At 40.8% G+C, this 24,723-nt stretch overlaps 2 protein-coding genes and 1 pseudogene across 2 annotated transcripts; all 3 read right to left on the bottom strand.

Annotated features, from left to right (window-relative positions):
• Nucleotides 1–6,871: 6,871 nt before the first annotated feature.
• On the bottom strand, nucleotides 6,872–8,214 carry LOC102518446 (keratin-associated protein 4-11-like). The gene has a single exon (XM_032498155.1). The coding sequence runs from the start codon at nucleotides 8,143–8,145 to the stop codon at nucleotides 7,318–7,320; it is 828 nt and encodes a 275-aa protein (XP_032354046.1). The 5' UTR covers nucleotides 8,146–8,214; the 3' UTR covers nucleotides 6,872–7,317.
• A 3,522-nt stretch (nucleotides 8,215–11,736) lies between these two features.
• On the bottom strand, nucleotides 11,737–12,582 carry LOC102517449 (keratin-associated protein 4-12). Its single transcript, XM_032498181.1, has one exon. The coding sequence runs from the start codon at nucleotides 12,489–12,491 to the stop codon at nucleotides 12,144–12,146; it is 348 nt and encodes a 115-aa protein (XP_032354072.1). The 5' UTR covers nucleotides 12,492–12,582; the 3' UTR covers nucleotides 11,737–12,143.
• Nucleotides 12,583–23,161: 10,579 nt separating this feature from the next.
• On the bottom strand, nucleotides 23,162–24,148 carry LOC116669163 (annotated as a pseudogene).
• Between the last annotated feature and the right edge of the window lie 575 nt (nucleotides 24,149–24,723).

A 24,723-nucleotide genomic window follows, 5' to 3' on the forward strand; every position in this document is an offset into this window, starting at 1 on the left:
GCCGATGACCCACACGACACACGGTCATTCCTTAATATTCTGGACAATTAAGTGAAGATTTAGCTTTGACTAATAGTGATTTTGGTACCCCACCCCCCCCACCACATATAAATGGAAACACACCAGATATTTTTCATTTTCTTGTGTTGCTTATTTTCACCCAATCTAGACATTGGATTAGGGTCTAGAGAATTTTCCTTTGAAATATTCCTAACTCATAGAAAAAGAATTTGTTTTGTAAATTAGAGTAGTGTCTAATCACCCTGTGCTTTGGCCCAGCTAGCGTTTTATTACTGGACTTCAAAGACTGGCATAATTGCCACCCAAACAGTGACTTGGTGTTCACATGAAGGTAACAGGCTGATAGCACTCTAGTGCAGCCCAGCAGTCACCTGCTTCCCAGATGTCTTCTTCCACGACTCACTGAAGAGCAGGTCTGTGGTTTTCCATGTGAGGAGGGGCCACATGGCATCCTGGATGGCCACCACCCTGGTTTAGTTACCCCCTCCCCAGGAGGGCCTGGGTGGTCCTGCCCTGGCTGTCAGTGTCTCCCTATTCCCCTGGAATGACCTCTTCACCTTCCAAACCAAACTCTACTCCTACCTTGACTGTAAAACACTCATCAAGGATCCATTGCTATTTTTATCTTTGTAATTTATTTGGGATTAGTCCTCGCATGTGAAGATTCTGGGAAGGAACGGTAGAGGAGGGGTCATGTGGGTTCACCAAGGTCACACAGTGAGGTCCAGCTCTCTTTATCCCTCAGTAAGCAGCCTATACTATGAGTTTTATGTTTAGCAGACTCAGTAGACCATGGTCTTCAGATAGAAAGAAGACAGTCTCAAGTCTTTTTCTTTCCCCAGTTTTATTGAGATATGATTCACTATATGAAGTCTTTAAGTAGCATCGCTAAAAGTGATACTGAAAGAGAATTGGGGAACGTCTTACTCCAACAACAGATCATCCAAAAGAGCCTTAGGGCTTGCATGCTGGGTCAGATCTGTGCACCGGCATGGAGGTTTCTCTCTGAAGAGTCACAGAGGTCAACTCATGGGAGCTGGGGTGGGGTGACTGCTTGTTTCCTGGATGTCAGTCTTAATGTGTAGTCTGGTTTCCCTTGGTAACACGTGGTGGTACTGTGAGCTATGCACTTGTCTGATTCCTTTTATTGGTCATTTTATTTGTGCCTTTGCCCTATAACTTACCCTTTATGATGAGTTTCATAAATTTATTTCTTATGTATGAAGTAGATCTACACTTTTCCTTTGGATTTGGAAAAAAAAAACCAGACTGTCCAGTCAACTGCACACTAAATAAAAAAGAAGGTCCAAGATCTTGCAAACCACCAATCAAATGCCTTTAAAATGAAAAATTGTGCTATACACTGGGATTTGACACAACATTGTAAAATGACTATAACGCAATAAAAAAAAAGAAAAAAAGAATTTAAAAAAAAGTCATTTGTTCTAAAATTAATCCCTAAAAGCTTCAAGGGGGAGATTTTTGTTGTTGTTGTTGTTGTTGTTGTTGTTGTTGTTGTTGTTGTTGTTGTTGCTGTTGTCATGGGGATGTTAGTTTTATTATTTTCCCCCAGTACCATGGAAGATATCACAAATGCGGATTATATCAAATTCATTCACTGTATTCTTTATGTGAGATTTCCTCTTGGCTCCTTTTATGATATTAGTTGATTTTTACTGTACAGGCTAAATAATTCCCTGAGATAATGTGACTAGAATTACATGGAATATTCTAGGCAAAATCATATTATAATTTGATATAAGGGTAGTATTTTCTGAATTGTTCACAAATAGCCCTTTTATTTATGACTAACATTCTGTGGACATTTTTGGCTTCAACAGTCCATTGAACCAATACATCACAGTTTTACAAGAAATCTTATTTTCCTTCCTAAGTAGACTCTTACTGGAATCTCATACCCATTCTCCTCTAAGAACAGTTTAATGATAGTTCCCTCTGGATGTATTGTTGTGTTTGTTGATGCTGATACCAGGTCCCATTTTTCTTCCCAGTATGTGAGAACTTTCAGTTACCATTTACTGACTACTAGGGATGTTCCAAGGACTATAATAGGTATCTGTACTTATCTTATTAATCGTCATAACAATCAACTGAGTTAGGTATCATTATCTCTACTTTATAGATGAAGAATCTGAAACTTAGAGAGGTTAACTAATTTGCCCAAGTTTACACAGCTCTTAAATAATAGAGTCTGGATTCAACCCAAGCATGTCCAACCTTAATGCTGTGTTTTAACAAATATGCTTACAAAGTCCAGTGGGATTTTTATTCAATTTAAGATGAGTAAATTCACTTTGTACTATTTATAAGAGCTTAATTTTATCTGTAAACCTAGACATTGTTATTAATCTGTTTCTTCTAGAAAGTTTATTGAAAAAAACAACCCCTGCACAAATACTTGGACACGCTTCTATTTTTATTTTCTTTATAGAAAAGTATATGTTTTATTTTTTCATATTGATTAGTGTATTAAGTTAGTTTCTCATTGCTGCCGCAATTGAATTAGTCAGCTATTGCTGCATAAAAAGTGACCGCAAACTTCCATAACAATAACAAGTGTTTATTTCTTGGTCACTTGCCTGCAGGTCAGTTGGGTTTGGCTGTTTAAGTCTGGCCTTGTCTTCTGGTTATGGGTTAGTTTTGGACTTCCTTCTAAATTAGAGTTGCCAGATTGGCAAATACACATACACATCCCTCAGTTAAATTTGAATTTCAAGTTAACAACAAATAAATTTTTAGTACAACTATACCTAAGTATGCATGGGGCAAGCTTACATAAAAAATTATTTCTCATTTCTCTGATATTCCAGTTTAATGAAGTATCTTGTATTTTAGCTGGCAGCCCTATTTTCTGACAGCACAGCACAAGGGAGCAATTCCAATCATGCAAACACATTTCAAGTCTTTGCTTGAGTCATGTCCTATAACATCCCATTGGCCAAAGCAAGTCATATGGTTGCAAACTGTGAAGTGGGAGAAGGGGAGATGATACTTCTCCAGGAGGGGTAGGAGGGAGAAAGAGGAAATACTAGTGAATAATGATCTAATCTACCAGAGTGGCAAATCCATCATTTTGATACTCTTTGTTGTAAAACTTGGATAAAGACTTTTAGAAATTCCAATTAGGTTACATCCGCTGGGTCTTCACTTAAGTGGGTAACTTTCGCTTCACATACTCTTCTCTTCCTGGTCAATCAAGAAATGTCATTGATTAAACAGGGACTGCTTGATTTCTCTATAAGAAATTCATATTGTCTGCCGCCTATTAGTTTATATTTGATTAGGGATTCAAACGAAAAAAAAATCTCTTGGGACTATCACCGATTGTATGAAAAACAAATTCTCTATTCAGAACTGAAAGCTTATCATTTAAGTGAGTTTGGAATCCAATTTTGGACTTCTCTGCGGAGTTGGAATCCCAAGCTGAGAATATCATTTGTCTCAGTCCAGAAAAACCCCTGGGACTCCCAGTAGTAGCAAACTCAAAACCATCATGAGGGTGAACCAGTGGAGGTCCATTTCCTCATGTGATTTGTCATTATTAATCATGAGTTAATATTCTTCAGGAATTGTTTTTACTACAGGACCTTCATATTCTTTGCATGTGGAAGTATCCTTGTGATTTTATTTTTGTTAACCAACTAGTTATTGCTCTCAGTTACATCTGAACAGTAGGGCTTCAACTCTTATTAGTTTGGTATGATGACAAATATGACTTTGCTCTGCTCCTTCATCCATGTGATTGTCTAACACCAGAAACCACATGGTTCATCTTGTTGATGGTGAAAATGGCAGCTCCCAAAGCCTTGCAGGGATATTCCTTAGTGAAATCAGTTTTTTGGCTGAGGAAGGGGATGGAGGGCACTGGAGAGTAATTATTCCATTCCATTAAAATATCAGATTTGGCAGGAGATGATTGGAGAATTTGTCCAATTTCAGCCCATCCTCCTAAATCAAAGAGATGTTCTGGGTCCTCTGTCTTTTAAGACCAAGCCAATACGCTGAAGTCTTTTGCTTCAGAGTCTTTTTTAGTTTCTTCTGCAAAGTTTCGCTAGTCTTAGTCTTTTGATTAATAAGAAGCAAAAAAGAGGGCACTTTCTGCCGCTCAACATTTTTACTTTTATTTTTTAGTTAAAAAACCTTTTCCCCCACCATATCAAATCTCAGGTGTGTAGGGGTCATACATACAATCTCTTTTGTTGATAAGTTCTCACAGTCCATGAGCAGCTGATGTTCACCTGGGGCCAGTCTGCAATCTGGAGGTTCTCATTTTCTTTATTTCTTGTCTCTTAAATAGAAAGAGCTGTCAGTGTCTGCACCCCCACCTCTGCCAATAACTGTGGACAAAATTTGCTTATTGTCGTTCATAGAGGTGAGGATCCAGCTCACCTGCATGCATCAATGCTCTTACTTAGTGTTCAGATAAGTGCAAGACAGGAAGGAAGGGATCCTCAGGACTGACATTGGCTTAGCTGAGCTTCCTCACACTGGCCAGCAGTATCTTGTAGCTCTTTCCATCAAGAGGTAGATTCTGTTTCTCCACTCTTTGTGTCTGGTTTGGCCTCATGACTCGCTTTCACCAACAGAACATGGTGGAAATGGTGTTGTACAAGTTCTCAAATCTAAGCCTCAAGAGGCCTTGAAGTGTCCCCTTTTCCCTCTTGGAATAGTTCTACTGTCATACAGAGAAACCAGTAGAGCCTGCCAGAGAATGAGAGGCCATGCAGAGAAGAACCAAGGCACCCCAGCTGACAAGCAACACCAGCTACCAGACATGTAAATGAGGCCATCTTGGACCAAATTTTAGCCTCAGTTGAACTCTGAGACCAAGGCAGTGGCTTTAGTGAGAACAGGAAAGATCATCATATTGCCTGGTCAATGCCCAGAATTGTGAGAAACAACTAGCTGTTATGTTTGAAACTATTAAGTTTTGCAGTGGTTCATTACTGCAACACTAGACAACTGAGACAATCTTTACGTATTCAGTTTATTTATACATGTGAACAATTGCCTTGTGGAGAATGTAGTCTGAGTGTCCCCTTCACATGAACTCCCACTAGTTAAGCTCTTCACTCTGGAAGTAGCCAGTATAGAAAACATTTTCATAGTTGAGCATGTGTGATGCTATGATATTGCTTTAACTTTTAGTTAAATTTTTTGTTTGAATATTTCAAATTATTTATTTTTTAATTTTTATACAATTTTAAAGGTTATTTTTCATTTACAGTTATTACAAAATATTGACTGTATTTCTCATCTTGTACAATACATCCTTCAGCCTATCTTACACCCAGTAGTTTGTACCTCCCACTTCTCCATCCCTTTATTGCCCCTCCCCCCCTCCACTGGTAACCACTAGTTTGTTGTCTGTATCTGTGAGTCTGCTTCTTTTATGTTATATTCACTAGTTTGCTGTATTTTTTAGATTCCACATATAAGCAATATCATGCAGTGTTTATCTTTCTCTGACATATTTCATTTAGCATAATGTCCTCCAAGTCCATCCATGTTGCTGCAAATGGCAACATTTCATTCTTTTTATGGCTGAATAGTATTCCACTGTGTATATATACTGCATTTTCTTTATCCATTCATTTATTGATGGACACTTAGATTGTTTCCATGTCTTGGCAATTGTAAATAATGCTGCTCTGAACATTGGGGTGCATGTATCTTTTCAAATTAGAGTTTTGAGTTTTTTTGGATATATACCCAGGAGTGGATTGCTGGGTCATACGGTAGTTCTATTTTTAGTTTTTTGAGAAACTTCTATACTGTTTTCCACAATGGCTGCACCAATTTACACTTCCACCAGCAGCACACAAGTGTTCCCTTTTCTCCACATCCTTGCCAACATTTGTTATTTGTAACTTTATGATAGTTTTGCTTGAATATTTTTATAGACAGTTATAAAAATTATCTTGAAAAATAATTTCTGATACTAACTAAAGCTGTTGCAAGTCCACAAGTCAGGGGTTAAGAAGTCTTGACATTGCTTGCTCACCGTTTAGATTTCAATCTCCTATGTAGAATTCAGTATCAGTGTGCCACAGAGTCAGCATGCACCTCAGCTGAGAACTACTCAAAACTACAAATTAATTTAAATTTAAGAAATCTTTAAAAAGGAAAATAAGTTTTGAAATTCCAGCCTCCCAGCTTCCCAGGGTCAGTATATGTTAGAGTGGTAAGTAAGGAGTTGTTTGAATTATGAGGAAAGCCCTGAGAGACCACACTCAAAGACACACCACGCCATCCAAATGAGGTATATTTCCTTAAAAATAGAGTGAAATATTAACTCATCGAGTTGTGTTCACTAAACATGTATAACTTTTTCCACGTCAGTCATACCTCAATGCAGTTGTTTTTTAAAAAATTCTTTGAAATATGCATTTCTACTCAACAGAACTCAGTGGGCATACAGTTGTATGCCCTTGTGATTCTGATTTGGAAACCTTGTTTATCGAGTAAAAAGAATTGCGTACATTAAATTCTTGACAGTTTTTTCTTCTTTCTTTGACACACACTCCACACTCAGAAATTTGGTTTTACCTTTTTTTCCAAAATGAAACCAGTGGTATTAAAGGGTGTAATGTGTTTTAATTAAGAGCTAAAGAAATGAATTAACTCTGTCCTAACGTCGGATATTAAGTCACATGCACATGTACATACACATACATGCTACTTTTGTTCTAGACTCTTAAATTATCTATGTTTGATATAGTATTTCTTGTGAAATTGATTTCAACATGCGTTATTCTCCCTGTATCTTCATGTAAAATATAATTGCCTACGTACCAAGTAAAATAATCATGAAAACAATGCCAATGAATTCTTATGTGCAGAAAAGTTTATTGGAAAGCAGAGAAGCAACAAAACATAAGAAATTCACTCTAGGAGAAAATACAGGGTATAACTGGACCCCGGTCTGAGGGTGTCAAGTCAGTGCCACTCAGGGGCTGCAGATAATGACCATTAATCTAGAGCCCCAAAGTGATCAGGAAGAAAGAGAAAGAGGATTGGGATGATTTCTTACCTGGTGGATTGCAAATTAACTTCTATTTGGTGCGGATATTGAAAGGAAAGGATAGCAAGGGAGAGAGTTTAAAGTGAACCAGAATGTGCTCCTAGAGTCAGTGGGACAGTAATGGACTCATTGGAATCATGGGTCCAAGCCACTGAATGTGTTAGCCAGGCTCCATGTATCCTAAGGGTCAGCACAGTAGGAGGGTCTACATCTGTGAGAACAGAGCAAACAGAGACGGTGGTCACAGGGCATCAGCAGCAAGAGGAGGCACAGCACATGGGGCGGGGGCAGGTTGAGATGACACAGGTGGGGCGATAGCAAGTGGTGTGGCAGGAGACCTGGCCACAGACTGGGCGCAGGCAACAGCAGGTGCGGCAGCAGCTGGAGCCACAGGAGCTGGAACCACAGCAGGAGGGGCGGCAGCAGCTGGGCTGGCAACACTCAGACTGGCAGCACTGGGGGCGGCAGCAGCTGGACTCACAGCACCTGGGGCGGCAGCAGGTGGTCTGGCAGCAGCTGGGGCGGCAGCAGGTGGAGATGCAGCAAGCAGGTTGACAGCAGGTGGGCTGGCGGCACTCAGACTGGCAGCACTGTTGTCTGCAGCAGCTGGACTCACGGCAGATGGGCTGGCAGCACAAGGACATGCAGCACTGGGGTCTGCAGCTGATGGACTCACGGCAGATGGGCTGGCAGCACAACGACTGGCAGCACTGGGGGCGGCAGCAGCTGATGGACTCACAGCACCTGGGGCGGCAGCAGGTGGGCTGGCAGCAGATGGGCTGGCAGCACTGGGGTCTGCAGCAGCTGGACACACCACAGCTGGGGTGGCAGGTGGTCTGGCAGCAGATGGGGCGGCAGCAGCTGGACTCACAGCACCTGGGGCGGCAGCAGGTGGGCTGGCAGCACACGGACTGGCAGCACTGGGGTCTGCAGCAGCTGGACTCACAGCACCTGGGGCGGTAGCAGGTGGTCCTGCAGCAGGTGGTCTGGCAGCAGCTGGGGCGGCAGCAGGTCTCCTGGCAGAGGCCTTGGCCACAGCCCTCCTCAGAACAGACGGAGCCACAACAGGAGCTGACCATGGTGTCAGAGGGTGGAGGTTCTGGGTGGGTTTCCAGGAGAGTGAGGTTCTTGAGTTTGGGAGTTTTCTTGGCCCACAGCTCCCTTTATATCCTGCTGAAGAGCTGCTGTCACTGCGTCATTATTTCCTCATCATTATTTACCCTACTGGAAAACGTATTTAATTACATGATTGTGTGTTTCTAGTTAAGTACTCCAAAATGGAAAAAATAGCATATTTCCTTTTCCTGGTGTGTTCCTGGGTTTCCAATGGAAAGACATGTCACATTTCTTCCTTAGTGGGTGTCACCTTTGTTCCTGGTGGGTACAGTGTCTTCCAAAGCGCTTGTCACATGACTCTGATATTTTGTTTTTGAATGTGACATTCTCTCCAATTACTGCTCTCTAAGTAGCATGGAGAACAGTTCATTCAATGCTCATGTGTCTTGCTGCCAAAGGGGAGGGGAACGTGCTGGTCAGGTGAGATGCTGGAAAGGAATTAGAAAGAAAGACCCATTTGGGAGGAGGGTGTCCCACCTGTCATGAGGATGACTATGATCCTGTGTGGGCATCTGGGATGGTCAGGGAGGTAGCTGGACCCCAAGGAAGTATCAAACTCTGTTTCTGATCTTATTCCACCATCTTGAGCTAAGGCACTTAGCGGTGACTCACTGCTTTTAAATAGTAAAAACACACGTTTGCTATATGTCTTCTAGGGTGGGCATTGAGTGGGAAGTTTTGACTTATCTTTTAGTTGTCAAACGTGTACAATGGATATTTCATTACAGAAGCATTCATTATATATAAACAATATTTAGAATTATTAAGCCTTCAATAATATGTATTCAAGATATTCGGTTGGGTACTAAGAAAACATAACAGATAAATCCTCATCTTTTTCCTGTGGATACTTGAGTAAGACATGCATAGGAAACAGTTTGACAACAATTAAAAGAATGACAATTATTTTATTGAATAACTAAAATAAAAATTTATAGTATGTGGATAAGTTCCATACACCTTCAGTAAAAGTGAGGAAATAATAACGTCTACCATCTGTGAAGTATTCACTAGGTACCAGGCATTGTGTTGAATATCTTATATTTGTTTTTAATCTTTAATGCAACCTATAAAGTAGTGTGTATTCTTATCACCCTTTTAGTGGAATAGGCAAAAGAAACAAGAGAAGTTACAAGGGGGAAAAAAGCTTGTGCAAGATGAAATAGTAGGTAAACTTGTCTTTGTCTTAGGACAGCTGAGGAAGGAGTGAAGAATAAAACTTGCAAGTCCTTGCTGAAGTTATTTCATCTTCCTGGAATGTTTCTTCTTTCTTGGCATCTCTGCAAACTCCTGTTCCTCTGTCAGAAACCCAGCTTTTCCCTCAATGCTTCCTCCTCAGTGATAAACTACCCCCTTCATATATAATTCTCCCCTGCAATGTGCTCCTAATTAAGCACACTCTGTGGTACCACAGTTATTGTCTTCTGCCATGCCCCCAGTTGCAATGCTGATCTCCTGAAGGTATGAGCTATGAAGTTTAATTTTGTTACCAGGGTGTTCAGCACAGGGCTGGGATAGAACACATTAGTGATAAATGTTGAATGAATGAAGGCTTTTTGATGACATAATGGCATGGAATGGTCCTCTAAGACTACGTATCTTTTGACTGATAGAGAAAAGATGGTGAAACATTCCAAACAAAGGGATCATGGTTACATTTGGGGAAAACCACATTTGTTTATGTGGCATGCAATGTGTCACCTGATAAAACACATTTGTGGAAGTTAAGATTTGATATACAGAATGAGACTTGTTTACAGGTAACCACAGATACAGATGCCTATAATAACACAGAAACAAGATAGAAGGAGGTAAATACCAAATGGTAGCACTAGTTCTGCTTCACCTGAAGTCTTCCCAGTTCTGCTCTTGTTGTGAGAAATAACCACCATTACTGGTTTACTATCAATCAGCTAAAAATATTTGCTGAATATTTATTGTCTTTCCTTGAATTTCATTCAAAGTAGACCCTGAGACAAAGACGTGAGTGCAAGTAGTTTACTTAGAGGGTGATTCTGGGAAGCAGAAGTGAAGAAGTGGGAAAGTAGTGCAGGAGAGAAAGAAAAAACCCAAGAGTTCATGTTAATGATGGGGTCACCACCGTGGTGACTGGGGAATGAATCTGGGGACATGCCTGAGGCTGGAGGCAGTTAGCTGGCATTTTCTATGCCTAAAAAACCCCACAGACTCAGCTGAATTCTAGTGTTAACAGTGAAGTTGGACATAAGGCAGACTTAGAAAATCGATAGATTTCATATACACTTACCAATATTCCTCCATAAAATGTAATGGAAGAATGCTTTCACAATTCTCAATAATAAACATGAAAAATACATAAAAAAATCTGTCAAGCAGTGTACTTGCCGTATATTGGGGGAACATATTAACATTTCCTGAAGGACAAAAAGTAATATTTGAATAAATCAGAACAAAAAATGTGCAACTAAAGCTGGGTTTGTGAATAAATACGTAAATGTGATTTAAATGCATTTAATAGGGACGTATCTCCATTTGTAACAATGAGTCTTGAATGGGATTGGCTAAGACTAGTAAAGGGAACTCACTTTTGATCACATTCTTTTCTGGTATTTAAATTTTTAAAAAGCATGTTTGTGTATAAGTGTTATAAAAATCCTTAGAAAAGAGTAAATATAATTTATATAAATTCAACAGTTTTGTCTTTAGACTCAGTTACATATGTTTTCTGCTATCATGTTTATAGTCTTATTTATCATGCAAGATTAAAACTACATTTCACTCAATTCTTCCAGCTCTCACATTAGGTATTGTGAATTCCAAATTGCTTTTAGGGACAGTTTGAGTTCCTCAGGAAGCAAATACAAAGATGGAGATTAGCATACAGGAGGTTTTTTGAGGAGTACTCTTGGGATTAACACTTCTGGAAACGAAGGGAAGGGAGCAGGATTGGACACTGGGAGAAATCAAGCTGGAATGGGGTTTCAGTGGAAGTTGCAACATGGCACTGGAAAGGGGGCATGGCCTTGGCCAAAAAAATCAGTCTCTACCAATACCTAGGAACTTTTACCAGGTCTGCATCATTCATTTACATTACCTGCCAGGCCCTGAAGGTGGCCCCTCTATAAGGCAGAATAAACCTTCTACTGAAGCTCTGAGCATCAGAATATAGCAGAACTACTGTGTATATGGAGAAAAGATTCATTGCATATGACTCTAAGTAGAAAATACATAGACTTTGCTAAACTATCTATTGGCTGCTGTGTAGGTCGGGAAAAAAAACAACCCTGAAATGCAGTGTTTTAAAACGTTATGAATTGTGTTCAATCTTTCTAACACTTTACTACTGTTATTATATTCATGAATGATCTGTGACTTCAGTTTCGCCCGTTTTCCCCTAAAGATTAGAAAATGGTTAGTTAATTTGCATACTTTCCAGACAAAACTCGGCAGTGATCAATGTCATTTGACCTCTATTAGAGACATGATTAATCTGTGCTACTTGACAGGTGAAGGCAAAATACAATGAGTTTAGACCCAAATATGAAAGGTTTTTAAAGAAGAGAGTAACAATCACATTACATTTTTAATGCCAGTAGAGAGAAGTTTATTTTGGTACATGAACATAATCAGATATAGGAAAATCTTTGCAAAAGAGTACACCGAAAGACGTCATTGGAATTCCTTGTTGAGGGGTTAAAATCTGTGGCCCTGTAAGTGATGGAAACCAATTCCTTAATCATGAAGAATGGATGTCCTGAAGACAAAGGGAGGGATGTTGAGGGAATTTAATTTACGAGGAGATTATGAATGAATTCATTTAGAAGGGAGGGAGTATAGACAGAAGTTAGAATGTGCGCCCAGTAGGGGTTTGTTTATGAGATTCAAGAGATCAGTTATCTTGAGCACTCCACATTTTTAGAGAGGAGGGTCTACATCTGTAGGGAGAAGACAAAGGAGGAAGCAGTGTGTCCAAAGCAGAGATTCAGCAGCAAGAGGATGCACAGCACATGGGGCGGGGGCAGGTGGAGATGACACAGGTGGGGCGATAGCAAGTGGTGTGGCAGGAGACCTGGCCACAGACTGGGCGCAGGCAGCAGCAGGTGCGGCAGCAGCTGGACTCACAGCACCTGGGGCGGCAGCAGGTGGGCTGGCAGCACACGGACTGGCAGCACTGGGGTCTGCAGCAGCTGGACTCACAGCACCTGGGGCGGTAGCAGGTGGTCCTGCAGCAGGTGGTCTGGCAGCAGCTGGGGCGGCAGCAGGTCTCCTGGCAGAGGCCTTGGCCACAGCCCTCCTCAGAACAGACGGAGCCACAGCAGGAGCTGACCATGGTGTCAATGGAAGGATTGGGGTTCCACGAGGGGGTTTCCACGGAAGTGCTTTCTTGAGTCTGAATGTCTCCTTACTCCTGTCCCCTTTTATACTGTGAAGTTAGCTGACGTTACCATAAGCAACCCCGTTTCCTTGTTGTTTTTCCTACTGGGCTTCCATTAATATTACTAAGTTGATAACTGTCTTTATCATGCTAATTACACCAATATCTAAGAAAAGCATCATTTCCTTTTTCTAGTGTTACGATTCACTGAAGCTTCTTAAACCATGTGAAAACATTTTCATGTTTCTTCCTCTCTAGTGTGTCTTCTAAGTTGGAAATGTCATGTGATATTCCATTACTCAGTTTTTACATGTGTCATTTTTTTCCTTTTTTTGTGTATGACTCCATGACAATCCTTTGAGGACAGCTATCACCATGCCAAATCTCTTTTTATGTCAAAGTGGGGAAAATGCATACTACTGACAGGTGGAATGTTGATAAGGAAGTAGGAGGAAAGACTCATCATTGGGTTCTGTGTACAATGAGGGGAGACTGATTTGGGTTGAGGCTTGTTGACAGTATGCTTTTATACAATGAGGGGAGACTGGATGTGTTTCCTGGATGATTAGAGAATCAGGGGTTACAAGAGATGTTCCAACATCACTGTGATGCCGACCGCAGGAGTAGCTATTAGTTTTTCCGTTTGGATGGTAAGAACCATGTACACAGATGAACTTATACCCCCAGGAATCTTCTCCACACAGTATATGCTGAAGGTGAGTGTGTTGGACCTGTCTTTTGATAAGCCAACATATGCAATGGATTTTGCACTATATAGAAGTTTTTATTTCAAGCATCTCTTTCTGGTACTGTTTCAGTAATTTGAATTAATTCATATCCAAAACAAGCATATGTACTTAAGTCCTCTGTGCTCTCAGTGGAAAATGAGATAATGTAGATGGCTACTATGTGTGAGTGCTGGCCACGTGCCCGATACTCTGCTGAATGATCTCTAGTCGCTGTCTTGATTGTCTTCTGATGGAAGCAATGAGGTTCTTGCTGTGCTCCAACAGCTCACATGGAAGTGAATTATGGTTGTTAAATCCTATAACAGTCTACGACGTGTCAATAGTACTTAGTCCGCACCTTTCATTGTGCTGTTGTAAGTCCTTAGGGAATCCCTCCTTTCACGTCCACTCAGCAATTTCTTATTTTTCCTTTAAGTTCCAGCTCAGAAGCCTCCTCCTCTCCTATGGTTTTCCCTGACATACTTTAAAAACAAACAAACAAACAAACTTCATCTTCTCCTCCTTTCTGCCTGATATCAGTCACATCTGGAACACTCAGATCTTCACATCCGACTACAATCTGTCTCGTTCCAACTGTAAACCCCTGAGATGAACAATTGAACGCTGTCAGATTTTCTTTTTATTTCTAGGAATCAACTTTTGAATTTAGATTTTGTTTTGTGGTTATGCAAAGTACTTATGGTTCCAAGAGAAGTTCTACAAAGTCAGATTCCTACTCAAGGAAGTCATGTTCTTATTCCTGTTCCTTTCATGCATTTCCTTGCTCCCTCATGCAGCCTTCTTCTTATAATTTAGTGTTTTCCTCCTCATTGCTATTTTAAATATAAATTTTTTGCATATTTGAGTCTATTTTCTTAAATAGTTGTCTACCATACACACCTGGCTCCAACTTCCTTGTTCTCACTCAACAAGTTATTCCGGAGATTCCTTCACCGTAGTGTGTTCGATATTCTTGATTTCATCCTCAGCCACAAAGTAGTCCATCTGTGGACAGAATGTAACTTCTTTAGCGTATTACATGTATTAGTGTGGGCAACTGATCAATATGCTTGACTTGAGTTATCTAGTATTTATTGTATACAATAGAGAGAGTGATATATATAACCTAATGTATAGTTATAGATGTAATAATGAATAGTGGATATATACATATGGTGAATCATATATTATATATTATGTATATATTAAATATATACACCTCTATTTCTATGTCTTCATCTAATCTTTTACTATTTGTTAATTTTTCTTTCCTTCCCACTCTTAATCTGTCTTTTGATATTTGAGAAGGCTTAGTATTTTGTACTAATTGTTACCATTGTATAAATATGTTTGTATAATACCCTAGGAGCCCAATTATTTGGCTACTGTCATTTGATTCTCTACTTTCAGAAATACTGAAATTACCTGATTACTTTTTCATTCCACACTGCCTTAGAGTCAAACTTGAACTCTTAGTCAATCCTCATAGGTAATTGGGAAATTTTTTCTACCTTACATATTCTGCCTCTTTTCCCTCCATTTTTTGATAATTTTACTATGTCTACATAAATGGAATTGCTCTTAGTTAAATTTATTATGTAATTATTTGTGGCCAGTATATAAAATACAATTAATTAATGTATGACCTTTTGTCTCGTGTAACTTCACTTCTTTGTGTCTGGAATTTCTGGTAGTGGGGGAGCCCAACTATAGTTTAGTTCTCCCCCCAAGTAAATAACTGATGATTCAACTCCATCCTATTCCTCATCAGTGAGCCTGCCCCATTAGCTGCCTCTCCAAACTAGGCGGCTTTAGTGGGGCTCTGGTGTTGAAGGGTAAAACTGTCATCATTAGTAAAACTGTCCTTTAGGTTACTGTGTCTCGATTTGAACCACAGCTACCTGTCTTGGAACATAGCTCCTAAAGTTAATCTTATTCATATAAAAAGCACAGAGAAAAATATTTTGTAGAAGCCTGTGGGGAGAAATGTATAGAAAAATATTTTTATGTAAACACATCAAAAATTGATTTTTGTTGAGAAACTCCATTAGAATATCAGCATCATAAGGAGAGAGAAGATGGCGGAGTAGAAGGACGCTTGCAGCTCACCCTCTCCCACAAATGCACCAAGACCCACATCCACAGACCCACGCAGCCAACCCGAGCACCTGCGGAACTCCGACTGAACATCGCCCTCTTCAAAAGATAAAGATGCCAAAAATCTGGTGGGAGAAAAGGAAAAAAGAAAGAACAAAAGGCAAAGCAGAGCCGGACGGGTCCTGCAGGGAGGGAGCGGCAAAGGAGGACTGGCGCTCGCTCGCTGGGTCTCCCCTCTCCAACTGAGAGGCCAGCGGGACGGAGGGGGAGCCTCTGAGGCTCGGATCTATATGGAGCAGCCCTTGACTGACAGAACTAAGTTAAACTGGCACAGAGCGTCCCCCCGACACCCAGCCTGAGATGCGGGCTGACAGCTGCGGGCAGCGCCAGGCTGCCGAACCCGGGCAGAGGACGGGGGCGGCTGCACTGAGGCAGCCCCAGGGGAACACAAGGGGCTGCGCGCGGTGGCTGTGGGTGTACAGGGCAGAACAATCTGGGCCCTCCATAAAACAGCAAAGTTGATGTGCCCTGGGGGGAAGGGTGCACACCCCCATCTCTGAAAACCTGTGGAAAGTTTTCTGGGGAAGAGAGGCGGGGCTCAGGCACAGCCGCCATATTCTCTGGCGCTGAGCACCCAGGCGGGGGCGGGGGCGAAACCTGCATCCGCACCGAAGGGCTTAGCAGCCTCAAAGGTCAGACTGAGACTGGCCTGCAGCCCGGGGCAGTTAGGATCCTTCCATCCTGGTCCCTCAGAGAACTTGCTCCACAAAGACAAACAAGGAGCTGAGCTTTGGCCCAGAGCAGGGACAAGGCTGTCCCTCCGTCTTCCCTGAGCCCACCTGCGGAGCGCCGACCAGGGCGGAGCGCAGCCGCACAGAGCAGCGGAGTTACCGGCTACCGGTGCGGGGAGAGGGAGAGCGGCCCCCCGCCTTTCGGTCAGGAATACAGCCCCTGACCAAGGTGCTGGGAGGGGGCACGACCCGCCCTCCTACCCGGCCAGTCTGCAACATCTGACTGCGGCATCCGGATGGGCAGCGACCCGCCCGCCCACAGCAGAAGAGAGCTGCACCTGACCCAGTGTTAGGAGGAGGTGCGATCCGCTTGCGGACAGGCACTGGGAGCAGCACAGAAGAGGGCGCCAAGGAGGGCCTCTGAAAACAGCAAGCTGAGCTTCCAAAACAGGACGAAGACAGAAAGACTTCACATTAAAAGCAAACAGACTCCAGGAGAACACCGAAACCTCCCCCCCCCCCCCCCTTTTTTTTTAACTCTGTTTTTACCTGTTCTATTTTCTATTACCCTCTTATTTTTACTTCTTAATTCATTTCTATTTCTCTTGGGTTTTGATGTCCTATTATTGATTAGACACAGGTTTCAAATACATCTATTCATCTCCCCCCCCCCGTTTTTAAAGGTTTTAAAAGGACGTCTCAACCCGATTAATACTCTGCTTCAACTTGCTCTTCTATTATTCATTATACACTGTTTTCAAACCTTCTTTCTCCCTTCTTTTAAAATTCTTTCTCTCTCTCTCTTATTTTTTTCTTTTTTTCCTAAGTTCTATTCCTAAATAGGCATTAGATAAACTCCTTAAGGACCACAATAGATAACTGATACTCCATAAACCACAGTGCCAGAGAGGTATGAGCAAGATGAAGAAGCAGAGAAACCATTCCCAATTAAAAGAACAAGAGAAATCCCCTGAAAGAAAGATCAATGAAATAGATATCGATAGCCTACTAGATCAAGATTTCAAAAAAGGAGTGATCAAATTGCTGAAGGAATTAAAAGAGATCGTGTTTAGAGATATAAAATATGTCAAAAATGAAATTGAAGCTATAAAGAAGAGCCAAGTAGAATGGGTAAACTCATTGACAGAGATGAGGAATGATCTAATAGCTGTGCAAAGCCGACGAGATAATGCAGAGGAACGAATTAGTGATCTAGAAGACAGGACAACAGAAAGCACCCATTCAGAAGAACTACAAGAGAAGCAAATAAAAAATAATGAAAAGAGCATAAGGGACCTATGGGATAATATATAGCGTCCCAATCTTTGCATAATAGGGGTCCCAGAAGGGGAAGAAAGATCAAAGGGGATTGAAAAGGTTTTTGAAGGAATCATGACTGAAAACTTCCCAAACTTAAAGAAGGAATCAGATATCCAAGTACAGGAAGCTCCGAGGGTCCCAAACAGGAAGAACCCAAATAGACCCACACCAAGACATATCATAATCAAGATGGCCAGAGTCAAGGATAAAGAAAGGATTCTAAAGGCAGCAAGAGAAAAGCAAAAACTAAGTTACAAGGGAACCCCCATAAGGCTCTCAGCTGATTTCTCTACACAAACACTACAGGCCAGAAGGGAGTGGCAAGATATATTCAAAGTCTTGAATGAAAAATGATGCAGCCTAGGATACTTTATCCAGCAAGGCTATCCTTTAGGATAGAAAGAGAAATAAAGAGTTTCACAGACAAAAAAAAAGCTGCAGGAGTTTAGCAACACTAAACCCATGCTAAAAGAAATATTGAAAGGGCTATTCTAAATAGAAAAGCAGCAGGATGCTACAGAAATGAGAAACTCACAACTGGAAAGGTGATAACTCACGAATTACAAATAAAGTAAACACGAAATTATAAAAGAAGACATACAAATCACTGAGAGTCGGAGAGGGAGGCAGGGAAATATAGAATATATTTCTTTCTTTCTTTCTTAAATTTTTTTTAATGGTAGGATGGGTTTGAGATCATGTTACTATCAGTTTAATAAAAACAGTTATAGTAATGGGCTAATACATTTATGAAAAAGGGTAACCACAAGCCAAAAACTTACAAGGGAGTCACAAAAATTAAATAATATCCATGATAATACAAAGGAAAATAACCAAACCACAAAAGGAAGAAGAAAGGAACAAAGAGGATATACCAATTCAACTGCAAAGATAAGTTCAAAATGGCAATAAACACACATCTATCATTAATTACTGTAAATGTTAATGGACTAAATGCTCCAGTCAAAAGACACGGAGTGGCAGACTGGATAATAAAGCAAGAACCTTCAATATGCTGCATACAAGAGACCCACTTTAGGGAGAAGGACACATATAGATTGAGAGTGAAAGGATGGAAAAGGATATTCCATGCAAATGGAAAAGCCAGAAAAGCAGGTGTTGCAGTACTGATTTCAGACAAAATAGACTTTAAAACAAAGGCCATAAAGAAAGATAAAGAAGGACATTTTATAATGATTAAAGGAGTGATACAAAATGAGGATATTACACTCGTTAATATACATGCACCCAATATAGGAGTACCTAAATACATACAAGAATTACTAATAGACATAAAGGAGGATATTGATGGGAATACAATCATAGTTGGAGATTTTAACACTGCATTAACATCACTAGACAGATCTTCCAGACAGAAAATAAACAAGGCAACAGAGAAATTAAATAATACAGTAGAAAAACTAGATTTGGTGGATATTTTCAGAGCATTACACTCCCAAAAAATAGGATATACATTCTTTTCAAGTGCACATGGGACATCTAGGATTGATCATGTACTTGGACACAAAAGAAACCTCAACAATTTTAAGAAGATAGAAATTATCTCAAGCATCTTTACTGACCACAATGCCATGAAACTGGAAATCAACAACAGAGAAACAAAGGAGAAAAAAAGGAAAGCATGGAGATTAAACAATATGTTATTGAAAAAACAATGGATCAATGAGGAAATCAAAGCTGAAATTAAAAAATACCTTGAGACAAATGACAATGAAAGCACAACCACTCAAAACCTATGGGACACAGCAAAGGCAGTGCTAAGAGGGAAGTTTATAGCAATACAGGCCTTCCTCAAAAAAGAAGAACCATCTCAAATAAACAATTTAACCCACCACCTGAATGAATTAGAAAAAGAAGAACAAAAAGCCCCCAACAGAAGGAAGGAAATAATAAAGATCAGAGAGGAACTAAATACAATAGAGATTAACAAGACCATAGAAAAAATCAACCAAACCAAAAGCTGGTTTTTTGAAAAAGTAAATAAAATCGACAGACCTGTGGGCAAACTCACAAAGAAGAAAAAAGAGAGAGCACAAATTAGCAAAATAAGAAAGGAAAATGGAGAACTTATAACAAACAAAATAGAAATACAGAATATCATACGAGAATATTATGAAAAACTATATGGAACCAAACTGGATAACCTAGAGGAGATGGACAAGTTTCTGGAAACATACTGTCCACCAAAACTGAATCAAGAAGAATCTGAACACTTGAACAATCCGATCACTAGAAAGGAAATAGAAATAGCAATTAAAAACCTCCCTACAAATAAAAGTCCAGGACCAGATGGCTTCACCGGAGAATTCTACCAAACATACAAAGAAGAATTCATACCAGTCCTTCTCAAACTCTTCCAGATGATTGAAAAGGAGGGAATACTCCCAAACTCATTCTATGAAGCCACCATCACCCTGATACCAAAACCAGGCAAAGACACAACAAAAAAAGAGAATTATAGGCCAATATCACTGATGAACATAGACGCCAAAATCCTCACCAAAATTTTAGCAAGTAGAATCCAACAACACATAAAAATGATTATACATCATGAGCAGGTGGGGTTCATCCCAGGGACACAAGGCTGGTTCAACATACGCAAATGAATCAGTGTAATACATCACATCAACAAGAGAAAGGACAAAAACCACATGATCATCTTAATGGGTGCAGAAAAAGCACTTGATAAAATTCAACACCCATTTATGATAAAAACTCTCGCCAAAGTGGGTATAGAGGGAACATATCTCAACATAATAAAAGCTATATATGACAAACCTACAGCCAGCATAGTACTCAACAGTGAAAAACTCAAAAGCTTCCCACTAAAATCTGGGACAAGACAAGGATGCCCACTATCACCACTCCTATTCAACATAGTCCTGGAAGTCCTAGCCACAGCAATCAGGCAAGAGAAAGAAGTAAAAGGGATCCAAATTGGAAAAGAAGAGGTAAAAGTGTCACTATATGCTGATGACATGTTACTATATATAGAAAACCCTAAAAGGTCCACACAAAAGCTACTAGAGCTGATTGAAGAATTCAGCAAGGTAGCAGGTTACAAGAGTAACATTCAAAAATCAGTTGCATTTCTTTACACTAATGATGAATCAATAGAAAAAGAAAGTAAAGAAACAATCCCCTTTAAAATAGCACCTAAAGTAATAAAATATCTGGGAATAAATGTAACCAAGGAGGTGAAAGAATTATACACAAAAAACTACAAACCATTAATGAAGGAAATTAAAGAAGACTTTAAAAAATAGAAAGATATTCCATGCTCTTGGATTGGAAGAATCAATATTGTTAAAATGGTCACACTGCCCAAGGCAATCTACAGATTTAATGCAATCCCTATCCAATTACCCAGGACATATTTCACAGAACTACAACAAGTCATAATAAAATTTATATGGAACCATCAAAGACCTAGAATCGCCAAATCATTACTGAAGAGAAAGAAAGAGGCTGGAGGAATAACTCTCCCAGACTTCAGACAATACTACAGAGCTACAGTCATCAAGACAGCATGGTATTGGTACCAAAACAGACATATAGACCAATGGAACAGAATAGAGAGCCCAGAAATGAACCCACAAACTTTTGGTCAACTAATCTTCGACAAAGGAGGTAAGAATATACAATGGAATAAAGACAGTCCCTTCAGCAAATGGTGTTGGGAAACCTGGACAGCAGCATGTAAAACAATGAAGCTAGAACACTCCCTTACACCATATACAACAATCAACTCAAAATGGATCAAAGACTTAAACATAAGACAAGACACAATAAACCTCCTAGAGGAAAACATAGGCAAAACATTATCTGACACACATTTCAAAAATTTTCTCCTAGAAGAAATAAAAGCAAGAATAAACAAATGGGACCTAATGAAACTTACAAGCTTCTGCACAGAAAAGGAAACCAGAAGTAAAACAAGAAGACAACATACGGAATGGGAGAAAATTTTTGCAAATGAAACTGACAAAGGCTTGATCTCCAGAATATATAAGCAGCTCATACGACTCAATAAGAAAAAAATAAACAACCCAATCCAAAAATGGGCAGAAGACCTAAACAAGCAATTCTCCAAGGAAGACATACAAATGATCAAAAGGCACATGAAAAAATGCTCAATATCACTAATTATCAGAGAAATGCAAATCAAAACTACAATGAGGTATCACCTCACACCAGTCAGAATGGCCGTCATTCAAAAATCCACAAATGACAAATGCTGGAGAGGCTGTGGAGAAAGGGGAACCCTCCTACACTGCTGGTGGGAATGCAGTTTGGTGCAGCCACTATGGAAAACAGTGTGGAGATTCCTCAAAAGACTAGGAATAGACTTACCATATGACCCACGAATCCCACTCCTGGGCTTGTATCCAGAAGGAAATCTACTTCAGGATGACACCTTCACCCCAATGTTCATAGCAGCACCATTTACAATAGCCAAAACATGGAAACAGCCTAAATGTCCATCAACAGGTGACTGGATAAAGAAGAAGTGGTATATTTATACAATGGAATACTACTCAGCCATAAAAACTGAAAACATAATGCCATGTGCAGCAACATGGATGCCCCTGGAGAATGTCATTCTAAGTGAAGTAAGGCAGAAACAGAAAGAAAAATACCATATGAGATCGCTCATATGGGGAATCTAAAAAACAAAAACAAACAAACAAACAAAAACAAAGCATAAATACAGGACAGAAATAGACTCATAGACAGAGAATACAGACTTGTAGTTGCCAGGGGGGTGGAGGGTAGGAAGGCATAGACTGGGATTTCAAAATTGTAGAATAGATAAGCAAGATTACACTGTATAGCACAGGGAAATATACACAAAATGTTATGATAACTCACAGAGGAAAAAAGGTGACAGTGAGTGTGTATATGTCCATGAATGACTGAAAAATTGTGCTGAACACTGGAATTTGACACAACATTGCAAAATGATTATAAATCAATAAAAAATGTAAAAACTAAAAAAGAATATCAGCATCATTAGTGCAGAGAGTTTTTGTGTGTTGGTTTCCTCTGTCACCCTTGTGCCTTTAACAGTGTCTCCCATGTAATAAATGCTCAAGAAATACTTTTTAAATGTGTGAACGAAATGATTGGCATCTGGAAAGATCGATGAAAGCAGACTCAACTTTTCAGTGACAAAGCTTTGGCTCCCATTTCCCCATAGAAACAATTAACAGGAGCGCAGTTCTACTCTCGGGTGTGGTCAGACGCTCTTCAGTTTGCTGGTTTCACCAAACCTTGTCTTATCAGGACCTGCTTCACTCATCGAGGTCACCTGTGTGTCCTTTGAGTGCACAAGCTTTTGAAACTTTCCTATGAGAAGGGGCAGAAGTAGTGCTCACTTGGTTTGCAAGTCTGAATACAAACTTGCAGAGTGTGATAAACAGCACATTGCCACCTATGGTAGCTGCCGTGATGCGTGAACCGTACACTGGGTTCTTTTTGCTTTTATATACACGGAGTCTGCCAAACTTCTACTTTTCCCTTTTTTGTTCTTTCCCTAGGTCAGATCTATAGTGTTAGGTGGTCTGCCCATGAAATTAGGAGGCACCTAGGAAAGAATGAGGCAGTGATGATTGAAATCTTTCATTGAGAAGTGACAAGACCGTGGTGTGTGTCCTGCAGGTGTAGGTCACATACACTTGTCTAGGACCTGAAGACAAAATCTTAAAGGAACAAAAATCACACTGAATTTTTAATGCAGGGAAGGATAACTTTATTTTAGCACAGAAATAGACCAGGTTACAGAAAAGTCCTATAAAAAGGAAGTTAGCAGGATGATTTACGATGGTCAGGTGGGAGGGTAAAATCCGTTACTATAGCAGTGCTCCGGGCCATACCCATCTTCTTCAGTGGCATGGGCGGCTTCCTCACTGGCATCACGAAGCCCAATTTATTTGAGTAACATCAACCCCACTCCATGTGTCCTAAGAGTCAGCACAGTAGGTGGGTCTATATCTGTGAAGTCGGAGGGTAACAGAGACGGTGGTCACAGGGCATTAGCAGCAAGAGGAGGCACAGCACATGGGGCGGGGGCAGGTGGAGATGACACAGGTGGGGCGATAGCAAGTGGTGTGGCAGGAGACCTGGCCACAGACTGGGCGCAGGCAGCAGCAGGGGCGGCAGCAGCTGGAGCCACAGGAGCTGGAATCACAGCATCTGGGACGGCAGCAGCTAGAAATGCAGCAGGTGGGCTGGCAACACTCAGAGTGGCAGCACTGGGGTCTGCAGCTGATGGACTCACAGCACCTGGGACGGCAGCAGGTGGGCTGGCAGCACACGGACTGGCAGCACTGGGGTCTGCAGCAGCTGGACTCACAGCACCTGGGGCGGTAGCAGGTGGGCTGGCAGCAGATGGGCTGGCAGCACTGGGGGCAGGCAGCAGCTGGAGATGCAGCATCTGGGTTGGCAACAGCTGGGCTGGCAACACTCAGACTGGCAGCACTGGGGTCTGCAGCAGCTGGACTCACAGCACCTGGGGCGGTAGCAGGTGGTCCTGCAGCAGGTGGTCTGGCAGCAGCTGGGGCGGCAGCAGGTCTCCTGGCAGAGGCCTTGGCCACATCCCTCCTCAGAACAGATGGAGCCACAGCAGGAGCTGACCATGTTGTTAATGCGAGGATTGGGGTTCCACGAGTGGGTTTCCACGGAGGTGCTTTCTTGAGTCTGAATGTCTCCTAACCCCTGTCCCCTTTTATACTATTCAGTTAACTGACATTACCATGAGCAACACCCTTTCCTCATTGTTTTTCCTACTGGGCAATCAATTAATATCACTAAGTTGATAATTATGTTTATCATGTTAATTACACCGATATCTAAGAAAAGCATCATTTCCTTTTTCTAGTGTTACGATTCACTGAAGCTTCTTAAACCATGTGAAACTATTTTTGTATTTCTTCCTCTCTAGTGTGTCTTCTAAGTTGGAAATGTCATATGATATTCTATTACTCAGTTTTTACATGTGTCATTTTGTTCCTTCTTTGTGTATGACTCCATGACAATCCTTTGAGGACAGCTATCACCATGCCAAATCTCTTTTTATGTCAAAGTGGGGAAAATGCATACTACTGACAGGTGGAATGTTGATAAGGAAGTAGGAGGAAAGACTCATCATTGGGTTCTGTGTACAATGAGGGGAGACTGATTTGGGTTGAGGCTTGTTGACAGTATGCTTTTATACAATGAGGGGAGACTGGATGTGTTTCCTGGATGATTAGAGAATCAGGGGTTACAAGAGATGTTCCAACATCACTG

The sequence above is a fragment of the Camelus ferus genome, chromosome 16 (genome assembly GCF_009834535.1).
Source record: "Camelus ferus isolate YT-003-E chromosome 16, BCGSAC_Cfer_1.0, whole genome shotgun sequence".
In the NCBI taxonomy this organism is placed as follows: Eukaryota; Metazoa; Chordata; class Mammalia; order Artiodactyla; family Camelidae; genus Camelus; species Camelus ferus.